The following is a 14,132-nucleotide window of genomic DNA, read 5'->3' as shown; positions in this document are numbered from 1 at the left end:
CTAAGGAAACCTATTTATTCTCATCAATCAACAAAAAACATATTTCTCTTGCCATCACCATCATCGTCGTCATCATCCTTCTCCCGTCACCACCTTATAATCTTCACATCATGGTTATCATCATGATCATCATCATCATCAATAAATTCTTTTTGTTTCTCATTAACGCTCTTACCGATCACAAGCATTTTTTTATTTTTTACTGCCGTCATTAACATAATCTCATTGTTATGCATGCATCTTAGTTGGGAGTATTAATACGACTATCTTCGTCATCATCGTCATCATCTTCGTCATCATCATCATCTTTGTCACGCTCAATGGCAGCAGTATTGTTATCATCACCAATCATCAAGATAAAAAAATCATCGTTGGCGTTTAATTTATCATCGTTACTATGATTACTACACTCATCGTCATCACCGTCAACAACATCAGTCGTCATCGTCATCATTCTTAGAGTCATTACCATCTTCATCTTCGTCATCATTGACAACAACAACGTCATCAACATTATCCGTCATCGTCACCATCCATTAAAGTCATCCTCATCTTCACAATCCTCATCATTTTCATCATCATCGTCAACAACAACAACAAAGTCACATGATGGATCCAGCATTGGAGATGGCGGATATGGACATGTGGGATGTCTACCAGAGAATGAACGAAAAGCAGAAACAAGAGGTTCTTTTCAGTCTGAACATGACCCTGGAAGAGTTTAAAAGATTTTCATACACGAATGCTGGTCAGTCAATTTATGTGTATGTATGTATATTTGTCTGTGCCCTTGTTGAATGTCTGTTTGGGTGTCTGACTGAATGTCTGTCTGGTGTCTGACTGGGTGTTGATTTGAATGTCTAATGCTCTTGTGTTGATGGGATATATTTATAACATCGAAAGTTAAAAATGCATGACAAAATGTATTATATTATTTTCCAAAAGCCATCGTCATCGTCATCATCTTTATCATCACCATCTTCATCATCATCGTCGTCATGTAGCCTACGTGAATCAACTGACAAAACACCTCCTTCTCTACGTTACTCCCATCTTGCTGGTCTTTGGATTGGTTGGCAACTTCCTGTCCTTCTTAGTTCTGACCAGAAAGTCTATGAGAATAATATCTGCCTACCTCTATCTCATCGTCCTCTCCGTTGTCGATACTGTCGTCCTTTGCATCGGTCAGTGTTGTGATGGTGAAGGTGATGCCGGCTGAGATGGTGATGCTGATTAAGATAGTGATGCCGATTGAGATGGTGATCATAAGATGCTTCATTATTGAGCGCATGTTTCATGTATAATTTTTTCATTATCTGCCTCTTCCATTATGCAGAAACATAATTGATTTGGTCTGTGAATGATGGTTTGCTATCTTCATCAGACACACTCCGTATTAATTGTTATCATCATAATTACTGTCTTCATCTTATCTACTCTTACTATTGTAATCTTTTTGTGCCTCTTGATTATCGCCGTCATCATTTCAACTGTAATCATGAATATCATCTTTATAGCTCTCTAATCATTTTTTTTCTTTACTATCAAAAAGTGCTTTTTAAAACCACATTACCACAAAGTACAAACACAATCCATCAAATCCAACGCAGGTTTCATCAAATTATGGATTCCCGCCATCAGAACCGACCTTGACATTCGCCTGAAATATGATTCCATCTGTCGCCTGACAAACGCGCTTGGATCGACAGTCAGCGATTTCAGCGTGTGGCTCATTGTGGCTGTGACAGTTGAACGCTACGTGGTCGTCTGTCACCCTCTAAAGAGGTCAAACGTCTGCAGAAGGAAGTCGGTATATCTTCTCATTCCAATTTTTAACTGTTTATATTAAGTTGTTATTGCGCGCTGAACCATTTCAAATGCACTCTTCACGAATCGTGCGTATAATGCGGGGATTACGCATGCATATAAATACATTATCACTTCTGAGTTTCACATGTGTGACACAGACGTCCAGATGTAGCCAAGCGTGAAAAGCGATTCTTATCGTAAGCAACTCTGTGTCTGGTGAGCTTCATATTATAAAAAATAATTTTTGATAACTTAGGACCAACACTAAACCGCGACTAAAAAAGTATTTAACCGCGACTAAAAAAGTAATAAAAATATTATAACCATATATTTTAGTAATCGTATTATTTACTGTTGAAGGCTGCTTGTGTAATGTGCATCTCATTTGTTTTCCTTATCAAATGAAATCCTTATAGACGCCTTCCAATTCTTTTCTGTATTTCCCAATCAGAGACCTGCTGCTACAACTTCGTACAACTTATCGAAAATAATAAAATCAGCTGAAACTTATGTAAAATATTTGAATGATTTTCATTTAAACGTAATTAAAATTGATTTGAATAAAAGTTACAAAATCAAACATCACAGAACATCAAATAACATGAATGAATTTAGAAACTTTCTTACAGATTTGATTGATAACAAAATTGTGAAACACGAGACAGAATTATAAATGTAATATAATTATCGCAAAATGTTCACTTTTTTATTTCTGCATTTCATTTATTTTAATTCATTTTTCAATCGACTGACGGTCCAAATGAACACATTATTTAGCATATTTTAAATCAAGTTTAAATTTTAACTTTTAAATTATTACCTTATAATTAAAATAACATATTAAAATGTTGCTAATTTAAACTAACTGCACGCATTGAATGAATTTGAAATATTTTTGTGAGTGACAAAACATTTGTGAAGTCCTGGTGTCACTTATTGAACATCACCACATTTCAACTACTACAAAGTGTCAAAGATCTGGTTTTGTGGAGGTCGATGGTCGCTAATGTCTTGAAAGGATAAGGCACGAGAAAGAAGAAGCATGTGTAATAATTAAGCTTTTTTAAATAAAATATTGTTAAAATGGGTATTAAAATAAATGAAAATAAAAAAGTGCTGAATAAACAAGATTTTTCATGAAAATGTTGTTAAAATAAAAATTTAAAAATCATGAGCCTAATTCTTTAATGTTTTTTGTGGAAAAATATTTTTGTAATTTTTGTACCTGCAATATCAACGGGGTTATCTTATAGTGAATGATCACAGCGACGTTGCGAGAAGACTGCGAGTGCCCTTCGTAATGAGCCTTCATGTTTATGTGACACGCGAATTTCTCGCAAAATTTCTGCTTGCCAGCAGGCCATTAAATGTGAGAGACCATATGATGCGTGTGCTTCTTGCTGCTCATTTTTTGCTCTGCCCAATGAAATTGTTGTTTGTTGAGTTTTCAAATTGAATTTTTTATACAAAAAAGTTTGTAAATTTTTTTGTTATATAAAATAGGCATTATTTTTTTAGGGTGATTTTTTTACGTTTTGCTTAAATAAGATTGTTAGTTATTTTTTCTTTTACATATTGGACATTTTTTGTAAGTGTTAGTATTTTGAAACTGAAGGGCAAACCTCTGATTCAATTAAGAGTCCTATCAGTAAGATAGTGTCAAGTCAATTAGCCTGTATACTTGATGCGGATTTTAATTCAAATAGTTCTTTCTTTGTTTCAAACCAATGCTTCAACTATTTTCCAAACAATTTCATCAGAACATTAACGTAGCGGCTTACAATTTTTACAGCGGAACCGAATGTCGGTGTTAATGTTTTTCTGATTTTGTTGATGTTTGCAGCTTCCAGCAAACTCGTTATTCAAATCAAAGGTCAAAGCCATGCAATCTGTCACTTAACCTCAATAAATCGTTCGACCTCATCATTCGGAGTAGTCGTAAGAAAATAGCATTACCTCCAGAGCACCCATCAATCACTGGCACGAATTCATTTAAAAATTTTAGGCATCACATTTACCTCCACACTTCTTATCAATCACATCATCACAAAAGGTTTTCTCAAACATTTCACGCACTCAAAACACTTCGCTCCCATGGTCTCAGAGGCTTCAAATTATTCGACATCACCGAATCACTCATCATCTCACCCATCAAATATGCAGCTCTCTCCTGGTCTGGTTTCGCTACACAACATCAACTTCAACAACTACAATCTCTCATCAAAAAACTAATTCGCCTCAACTATCTACATGCATCATATCCTGCCGTCACTCAAATATTCAACACACTCGATTCAAGACTGCTCAAGAAAGTAAACAATAACAACAACAACAACCACGTCACCCATCTTTTACTACCAACAATCAAAACTACAACACACAACTTTGTCAAGGCAAGCATAACTATCAAGTAGCCACTCAATCAATATATCAAGATAACCCCTTCATCCTTAAATATATTAGCACTCAATAAAACCTTATTATTTACTCAATCTAGTTTTCTTCACTCCTATCGATGACTTAACTAACTTACAAAGTCATAAACTAATCTTTTTTTATAAATTATATTATTTATCTTTCTTTTAAACCATTACTTTATTTTTTTCCAAACTTTTTATTCTTAAACATTTTTCTCCGTTATTTATTTTTCGTTATCATTTCATACTATTGTATTGCAAGCTGTAACAGTTTTTGCGTCTGTCAGATACTGATTTTTTTTTAAAGAATAATAAAAAAATTCCAGCAAGCAATCAATGCTTACCCAATCCACGCCAATAAAGTGCTTTTTGAATAAAAAACAGCAGCGAAATCACGTCTAAAGGGTTTTAATGTTTGCATTGAAATAAATAAGAGAGAGTAATAACAACTTCAACACAATTGTAATAACAACTGACATAATTTGCGTTTGGACGAATTGTGTAGCAAATTTGCATTTTACAAAAAATCGAAAATATTCTTTCAAGTAAGAGTTAAGCTGGCATTGATATAATCTGATAGCAAAAGTTTTTTATGAGGAGATTATCTTTTCAATAGACTTTTTGAAAGAAATTTAAATTTTTTTTTTTAATATTTTCAACAATTTCGTGCTAACAATTGAAACTAAGCTCGCTAAGATTTTTAATAATAATAATAATAACAAAGTTTAAAGTAGTTCAGTAGACTAGCATTTGTGTAAGAACCACTACAAAATAAATATCCTAGCATCCTAGCTCTCCTAGCTTGATTTTAAAACTGTTGATTGAATCCACTGAGACAATTTCATTGCTCAGCTCGTTCCAGGCGTTTACCACCCTGCTGCTGAAAAATTTTTGCTTTATTGGATTTTCTGTCTTTTTGAAGAATTTGTATCTATGACCTGCCAATCCTTTTCTTTTTTCTAGTTGAAAGAACCTGGTGAAAGGTGTTTCTTCTTTTCCAGTTGTTAACTTATATATCTAAATATTTGAATCAGATTTCATCTGCATCTTCTCCTTTCTAGTGTTGTTAATACACATTTTTTCAGTCTATCCCTATATTCCAGTTTTCCAACTCTTTCGATCATCTTTGTTGCTCTACTCTGTACCCGTTCAAGAATATCATTGTCCTTTTGCAGACCCGGACTCCAGACCCGTGAACAGTTTTCGAGATGAGGGCTAACTAATGTTTTATACAAGTTTATAATGATCGACACCTCTCTGCTCACCACCGTTAATAATAATTTTAATAACTGTTAGGTTTCAAACTATTTAAAAAGCTAAAACTAATCATAAATAATATCGTAAATAATTTATAATAATAGAACTAATTCGCAAATATTATTTTTCTTTCTAGCTTGTCAGTTTCAAAGAAGTCTGCTTATGGACACATAAATGAATAAATCGTAAATATTTAAATATCCAATGAAACGAAAGATTATACTGTAGCATAAGAACATTGCGCGTTGAATAAATGTTGGAAGTTTGCATCGCAATGTCTTTTTTACTGGTTTTAAAGATTTTACTACCACAAAAACGTTTAATTGCTGCTTTCAAGAAAGCTCATTAAATTTTCAACTATCTCTTATAACTAACAATTTGAAATTTATATTTTTTATGTATTTCGGAAATAGATTTTGTAAAATTCCTTTTTGGTTGGTATATGAAAAGATAATTTGAATTTTTAAATTAAAAAAAAATAATTTCTGTACAGAAACTACGTTTGCTCCATCAACAAAATCTCCTTCATTGACAAATCTGCGTAATTTTGCGAAAACGTTTTAAACCCAAACTGCACCGGGTATAAGAAGGGTTCAATTATTCACGTACCACCAAGTTTGCGTGTGTTTGCTCAGGTACGCTTATCTACCGACCTTACGAACTGATGATGCATTGGCTTTTTTATCAACGGTGGATATAAAGTTTTAAAAAAAATTTATTTTTCCATAGATCATCAATCGTTTAAGTTAAATTCATAATTTAAAAATTAACTTTTTATTAAAAAATTATGTATAAATTCGTGAAATTTCAAAATTAGATGAAATTTGTCTCATTTTGTATCTGCTTGTTTTGTCTCAATGAGTTGTACTATTGTTACTTGAATTGTTGTGTTGATGAGTTGGTGCTCGCTCGGATGGTAGGGGCTCAAATTGTAAACGAATAATGACCGTGAAACACTGAGATGTTGAGATATCACAGGTGTGATAGAGTGCTCACGCTTATGTAGCCAACCTGCTATTTTTACGTGCGTGTTGTATTTGCATGCGAGTATATCGTGTGCTTAGATGGATATTGGCTGGTGGCTTGGCTTGTTTCATTGGCTTCATAAGTTTGTGACGTCTTGAAAATTGACATTTTTGACATTTGCAAATTTTCTTCAAAATCTAAAAAGTAATTGGTCATTTATTTTAAATTCTCTAATTTTATAACTGACCAAACTTGGTAAATTTCAGGAAAAGATTTTTTTACGAAAACTTTTTTAAATCTATTTTTAAATTTGCGTGAACAGCTTATCATTGTCATTAAAAAACGTTATATATTTCTGCTCATTTACTTTTATTTTTTGTTCATTTAATTGCAATCACGTTTCAACTTGAGTAAAATAAACGTTTGATCTGCGAATCAATCATTAAAAAATGTTCCAATCAAACAACAGCATCTAAACGAAAAGCAACAGATGATGGTGAACATGGATGAACAACATTCATCACTCTCTTAAAATTCAAAACACGCCGACCAGAATATTTAGTGTCATTGAGTTGGAATCTCAGGGGCGTTTTAAAATTTTTGTGTTAATCTTGATCATCAGTTATATCTAGCTTTTTTTATAATTACGCCATTTTTATTCTGGACATATAATAAAATAAACACTATCCTGATGAAATTTAATGAAAAATAATTTAGTTTCATCAAATATTTTGTGGTTATTCGTATATCTCGTTCGAAATGTTCGTTAAATGTCATTTGTTCAATATTTTTTAATGGTTTAATCTTACTTTTTTTTAGTACATCATTTCAATTTGCAGGTGCGAATTTTCCTCTTCAAAAATCTCACAAAATTTTTTTAACATTTTCAACTTTCGGACAATGTTTTGCAGTTGATATATTAGTTACTAGCGTTGAACAGGGTAGTAAATAACTTTTGCATAGCTTTTCAAATTTTTTACATTTCTCTGGAGCCAGCGAAAAAAAAGATGTAATTAACGTGCTAAGATGAATAGCTTCAGCACTACTTCGTCTTTTGCGGTCCTTTGTTTTCTTCAATGCAGTTCTCTTACCTACTGATATCACTGAAATATTTATGAATATTCTATTTCTTGTATTCCTAAAAATAATTGAACATTATATCGGCTTATTTGTTTGTTAGTTGATGCAAACGTACGCGTATGCATTCACGTTCGCATGCATGTTGTTCATGACTGATTACATCAGTTGTTAGTGGTTTGTTTGTTTGTTTTTTTGTTTTGATTGGCAGCTGGCGTGTTTGCGACAGACGATGTGTAGGTATGTCAGATAGAGTTGCAAGCTCGTTAGTGGGATGTCATAAGTTTTTTTTTACAATTCCATGATAGCCTCCAACAAACGCTGCAATCCTGAAAGCAAAATTATATCCTTAAAATTATCGCCCCCATTGTTAAGTGGTTGCTGTTGTCATTTCGTTGCTGTTTTCATGTCGTTGTTGTTGTCATACCATTGTTGTCGTGTCATTCTTAATGTAATTTTCATCGCCAACGCAATTACCTCCTCTTAATTTTCATACGTGCTTTTTGCTTTTTCCAGATATTTTATTTTTGTTTTTATTTTTTGATATAAATGTTAGATGTCAACAATTTGATATTTGGTTTAAATAATTATTTATTTAAGTCTTGTTGTTGAATGAAAAAAAAAACATCACACACGCAAACACACACACGCACGCACACACATACATCAACACCACAAACAAACAACAATACAGATGACATTAACATGAACCGACAGCTTAACATTTCACATACACTGTCAATTGTTTTCATGCAACGCTCGGCTACTGGACACAATCACACAAGAATGTTATAATGAAAAATGACAGATGTTGTTTTCAACGTCTTAAAGAGTTTATTAGCAAATTTGATAAAAATTATTTTATACAATTTTTCCAGTAAACAGTTTCTTTAGTTTATTTTTTGAAATTTTTGTCTAGGTTATGGTTTTCGTAGGTTTATTTGAAAAACAGTTTGTTTCAAACGAGGTCGATGAATTGCATTGGACATTACTGTCACTTCTACCGTTTGAATTGCGACCAAGTTTCAAATACAAGTTTTTCTAGACCAAAGAAAATTATTTCAAAACGTTTGGACGCTGGAAGTACTTCAATTAGAAATTTTTAATTGTGCCCAATTTGATATGCTTTGAAATTGAAATAGGCGTTTTAATTACTTTTTTTTTATTCTTCAACATTTTCTGGCATAACATTTGTCGACCTTCCCCTAGCGCGCCTACATTATGACACATGATATGACACGCTCAATAAAAACATCCTCCTCTATATAACGTTCGAAGTGGAATTTAATATCCCAGCCCATAGGTGTCTCGGCGTGTTACTTCATTGAGACATCTATGTTACAGGCGTTAAAAATGAATACGATCAAATAAAACTGCAATGCAGATCAATTATGTAATAAATATTTTGGCAGTTCAATCCCAAACGATTCCAAACAATTTTTAAGCTGGAGAAGGATTCAAGTAGACAGTATTGAGCAAAAACAAACTGCTTCATCATTTTTTAATATTTTTTAACTTGGCTCGTGTGATAGGCGAACATGCGTGTTTCTATGCACTATACAACTAAAACGACTGTTTAGAGCAATAATAATCATTCTCTAAATCGAAAGATCAGAAGAACAGAAACCAATAAACGACATTTTACTTTTTTAAATAATCGCAAATTTTGTGAACAAAGAGATTAAGAATCAAAAAATGTTTGCTAGATTAGAGAAATACATTGCTCCATCAATCAAATCGGGAATCAAAGTTGAAATTAGCTCAATAATTGATGATTGTACATGAACTGTGTGTTGTTTCTCATTCATTTTTAATGTCATTACCAAGTATTTTGTTGTAAAAACAAGTTTCAAAATTAGGTTAAATGGTTTTAATCAGGTAGGAGTTCCGAGACAGTCCAAGTCGGAAACTTCAGTGTTGTTAACATTTTAATGAGAGATAGTTGCATGCACTGACGTAAAGATGAAAGAAAGTGTAAGATCAATTTTCAACGACCTCTCTAAAATATCGAAGACATATTACATATTCATGTTCATACATATTCATGTTCATACATATTTAGGTTCGTACATATTCATGTTCATTTCATACATACTTATGTTCATACATATAATCGTGTTGGACATTCACATTAATATTTTGCTATCAATTTGAAGAAATATTACATTCACGATCAGTATAAGTGTGGAAAATTTTTTTATCTGTTTGCTTCGTAGGATAGCTTTACGTTCAAAGACAACACGTCTACAACACAGTTGATAATTACGTCAAAAAGTTTTTTGAGATTATATTTGGAAAACGGTTATTTGTTAACAGTATCTATGCTAAACATTAACCGAAAGCACAAAAAAGATCATTAAAATTTTTATTTGCATATAAATAGAAATATTAGCACGTAGACTGTTTGGCGTGCGTGCAGAATGGCGGGTAAATGTGCGTCGCAAATCAGAAATATGCGGCAGGACGTCTGCTCCATTTTTCAATTGTCAGCACTCCCAGCAGGGCATTCCCAAGACATCAGATGTCTCATTAATTGTTAACTAAATAACATGAATGATGTGTACGTGTTCTGCCAGCCTTTTACATTTCACTGTTCGTTTATTTGGTTTATTTCCTCTGTCTCCCTGTATATTGATTGGCATCGCTCAAGCTTGTCATATGAAAAACAAATGGTCATCGTCTGTTCAGGTTTTTAGAGGCATTCATTTATTATTTCTGCTTGTTCATACACATGTAAATTTATGATATTTGTTATTTGCTTGGATTAGCATTTCGATCATATCGATAAAAATGAACTCTTCCTCTCACACAATCTTAAATCGCAAATTTAAAATTGATCTATCAATTTTCTCGTGACAGAGATTCTTCTTCGTCCAATTTAAAAGTTTTTTTTTCAGCTGCATAAGATAAATTTGTAAATTTTAGTAAAAAATCTGTTATTTATGTAGTGTAAGCAAATTTTAACAGCATTTTAATAGTCTTGGTTGGTAATCAAGAATGATTTCTATTAAAAATTCAATCCATTCATTCATTCGTACATTCATTCATTTATTCATACATTCACTCATTCATTCATTTATTCATTTAGTTTTTTTCAAACAAATTGCACTTGATGAAGTAAAATTATGTCAAAAAAGTTACAGGCAAGCATTTGCAAGATATTAATAGAGTTCGCGAACGTAGCCCAACATAACGATTTCTCAACTACTTTGAAGCACGACTTGATGACATGATTATCAGATTTTTGTGAGAGGTAGTAGACTTTGATATGTACTTTATAAACACCGACAGATACGCCATCCTGGTCATCATCATGCTGGCCATCATCATGATCCTCATCAACATACACCTCTTCTGGACGAACGGCCTGGTCAACTCCATGTGCACGGCCTCCGAGAACCACGAGTACGCCATCTTAGTCGTGTGGCCCTGGGTGGACGCCATGATTTACAGCATATTGCCGTTTGTTATTATTTTTGTACTCAACTTGGCTATCGTAAGAGCCATTGCCAAATCGAAGCATCATCGTCTGCACAATCTCTCTGCATCCTCCTCAAAATCAGTCCCCGCTAGTAAAACTAACGACCACATTCATAAAAATAATAATTGTAAACGTGTTCCCGACACTGACGCTGGCGATGGTGTAGACAATCTAAATAATAATTCCAAAAAATGTTCTTTTTCTAAAATATATATTTTGAATTTAAACAAATCGAATTTTGCGCCCAAATACATCAAACCTGGAAGTGAAAGTTGCACAATAAAATTCAGCGAAGACGTCAACGTCAAGACCGGTAGCAGCAATCAAAACTTTTCAGTGCGGAAACATTACATCGTCGGAAAGAAGTCGACATCATCGGACCGCGAAACAGCAAACAAATCAAGTTCGGAGCAGGTCGGCAGTCGATCATGTGGTCTCAACAGGATGGGCGTCATGTTGTTCGCCGTCTCCTGCTTCTTCCTAGTCACCACACTCCCGCTCAATACAACTTTCGTCATCACGGCCATCATTAAAAACTCCATCTCCGATAAGTAAGATCATTTAAATTTATTTCAAATTTTTTATGAATTAACGAAAATAACAAAACTTTTGAATCAATGGCATTATAATTTGAAAAAATCCTAAATAAAAACTTGAAAAATGTCTCAGATTTTAGAGTCACTTTACTGAATAATGGTCAACTTGGTACGCATTACATTTGAGTGATGTCTAAAAAAGATTTTGTCACCGAGACATTTTTGAGTTTAACATTCGTACGTTATGATTGATTGATTGATTACCTCTCTGCGACCTCACAACTGGTCATTGCAGGCAGAAAGTGAATGATCTATATCCGAATGTCTGTCTGGATGTTACACATGGCGTTTAATTCGTATGTGGAAATGTCAAAATATGTTGCCATGTTTTGCACACACCACACACACATACCACACACACACACACACACACACACACACACACACACACACAAGTGCTTAAATATTTAGTTAAGTAGCAAATTTAAATGCGTTTGTTCAACGAGTTTTGGTTTAAAATTGTCGGAGTGTTACTAATAAACTGTCAGATTTACAAATTTTGATTAAATCATTTTCTAACATATTTCATTTCATTATTGTTTCTGAAACCTGGTTAAATGACGTTACATGTAAATTAGTTAATATTGATTCCTACAATTTTGCTTGTTAAAATAGAACAGGCCGAATTGGAGGAGGTGTAGGTATTTTTATTAGAAAAGACATTCCTTTTGTAACTAATTTAATATCGATATTTGATGATGATCTTTCAGATAGTTTATGTATTAATGTTACTTGCAACTATTTTAAGGGTACAATTTTAGCCATATATCGACCTCCTGCTTCTTCCTTCGATGCTTTTTTAAGACATCTGGAATGTATTTTGGATAGGCTTAAACCTACAACGGATATTTACCTTGTTGGTGACATCAATGTTGACCTATCTAAATGCACTACTCAAAGTATGGCAATTAAAAATTTACTAGCAACTTACAATATTTCCTCGACGATTGAATTACCTACACGAGTAACAAATACATCGGCCACTCTAATTGACCACATCTTTAGTAATAGTTCTTTACCACATACAGCTGGTATTCTTTTATCTGATTTTTCGGACCATTATCCAATATTTTCATTCTTCAATAGCACAAATTTGTCCTCTCAGCCACCTGGTATCTTAGGTACTTGTCATTTCACTACTAAAACTTTTGACATTATCAATAAAATTTTATCCATGACCAAATGGGATGATGTACTTGGATCTGAAAACGTTGAGGTATCCTGTCTGTCTTTCTATAATCACTTTAACTCTATAATTGATAGATATGCTCCAATCAAGGTAATTAACAACAACAAGCACAAAGGATGGATTACCAGGGACATCATAAAGGCCTCTAGAATAAAAAATAAACTATTTAAAAAATGTATTTTGAATCCCACACCTTCTAATCTAAAGATATATAAATACCACCGCAATCGTTTCACTAGTGTTATAAGAAAGGCTGAGCGTAACTATTATAGTAATATATTTTCTAACAATGACTCAAAATTTAAATGGAAATTCATTAATTCGTTGCTTAATAATGCCTCTTCTCATAATATTTCTCAATTAATGATTGATGATAACGTTGTTACTAACAATTTGACAATTTCTAATGAATTCAATAATTACTTTATTGAAAGCTTACTTTCTATCGATGATAATTACAATTCTTGTGATAATTCTTTCTTGTCTGGTAATAGCTCTAATTCTTTTTATATTTATAGTGTTAATGAATCTGAAATTTTAGATGTGGTTGGTAATATGAAAAATGCAAAATCCTTATCTGATGATGAACTCAGCAACTATATAATTAAAAACTGCATTTACAATATTACTAAACCTCTTGCCTATATATTCAACTTATCATTTAAACAAGGTGTCTTCCCCACTGTATTTAAAACTGCTCGTGTTATTCCTATATATATAAAAAAGGTGACAAACGTTGTGTAAACAACTACCGGCCCATATCTTTATTATCTCCATTGTCCAAGATATTAGAAAAACTCATGTATATTCGAATGCACAAATTTATAACAACTTTTCATCTCCTATCGGAAAACCAATTTGGCTTCCGATCTGGCAGATCAACTGAATTAGCCAATCTTCAGTTTGCACATAACACCCTTTCTAATATGAATGATGGACTTCTTACAATTGGCGTGTTTATTGATCTCAGTAAAGCTTTTGATCTCATTGATCACACTCTTCTATTACGTAAACTTGAAGCGCTTGGCTTTCGTGGTAAATCTCACTCTTGGTTTATGTCTTATTTACTCAATAGATACCAGTATGTAAGAGTTAATGATGTCAATTCCCATAAAATCTTGGTACCTAAAGGTGTCCCACAAGGGTCTATTCTTGGACCCTTGCTTTTTATATTGTTTATTAATGATTTGTTCTCTATTAAAACCATATTCAAAATTCTTCTTTATGCTGATGATGCTAGCTTTTTCTATTCAACAAAATCACCTCTGAAGGATTCGGACTTACTTAATTATAACCTAAAACTTATTACTAACTGGTTTTATACCAAAAACTAAAATAAC

At 32.9% G+C, this 14,132-nt stretch overlaps 2 protein-coding genes across 2 annotated transcripts; both read left to right on the top strand.

The window, feature by feature from the left end:
* Window positions 1–609: 609 nt before the first annotated feature.
* HELRODRAFT_170384 (hypothetical protein) lies at window positions 610–4,223 on the top strand (the record flags this gene model as incomplete). Its single annotated transcript, XM_009016188.1, has 4 exons — window positions 610–748; window positions 1,005–1,184; window positions 1,611–1,806; window positions 3,863–4,223. The coding sequence occupies 4 exons, from the start codon at window positions 610–612 to the stop codon at window positions 4,221–4,223; spliced, it is 876 nt and encodes a 291-aa protein (XP_009014436.1).
* A 6,571-nt stretch (window positions 4,224–10,794) lies between these two features.
* Window positions 10,795–11,562, top strand: HELRODRAFT_170383 (hypothetical protein; the record flags this gene model as incomplete). Its single annotated transcript, XM_009016187.1, has 1 exon — window positions 10,795–11,562. One exon carries the CDS (start codon window positions 10,795–10,797, stop codon window positions 11,560–11,562), a length of 768 nt encoding a protein of 255 aa, XP_009014435.1.
* Between the last annotated feature and the right edge of the window lie 2,570 nt (window positions 11,563–14,132).

Source organism: Helobdella robusta (genome assembly GCF_000326865.2).
Source record: "Helobdella robusta unplaced genomic scaffold HELROscaffold_17, whole genome shotgun sequence".
NCBI classification, from domain to species: domain Eukaryota; kingdom Metazoa; phylum Annelida; class Clitellata; order Rhynchobdellida; family Glossiphoniidae; genus Helobdella; species Helobdella robusta.
The sequence above is the reverse complement of the archived record's forward strand: the minus strand, read 5'-3'. Positions and strand labels throughout refer to the sequence as shown.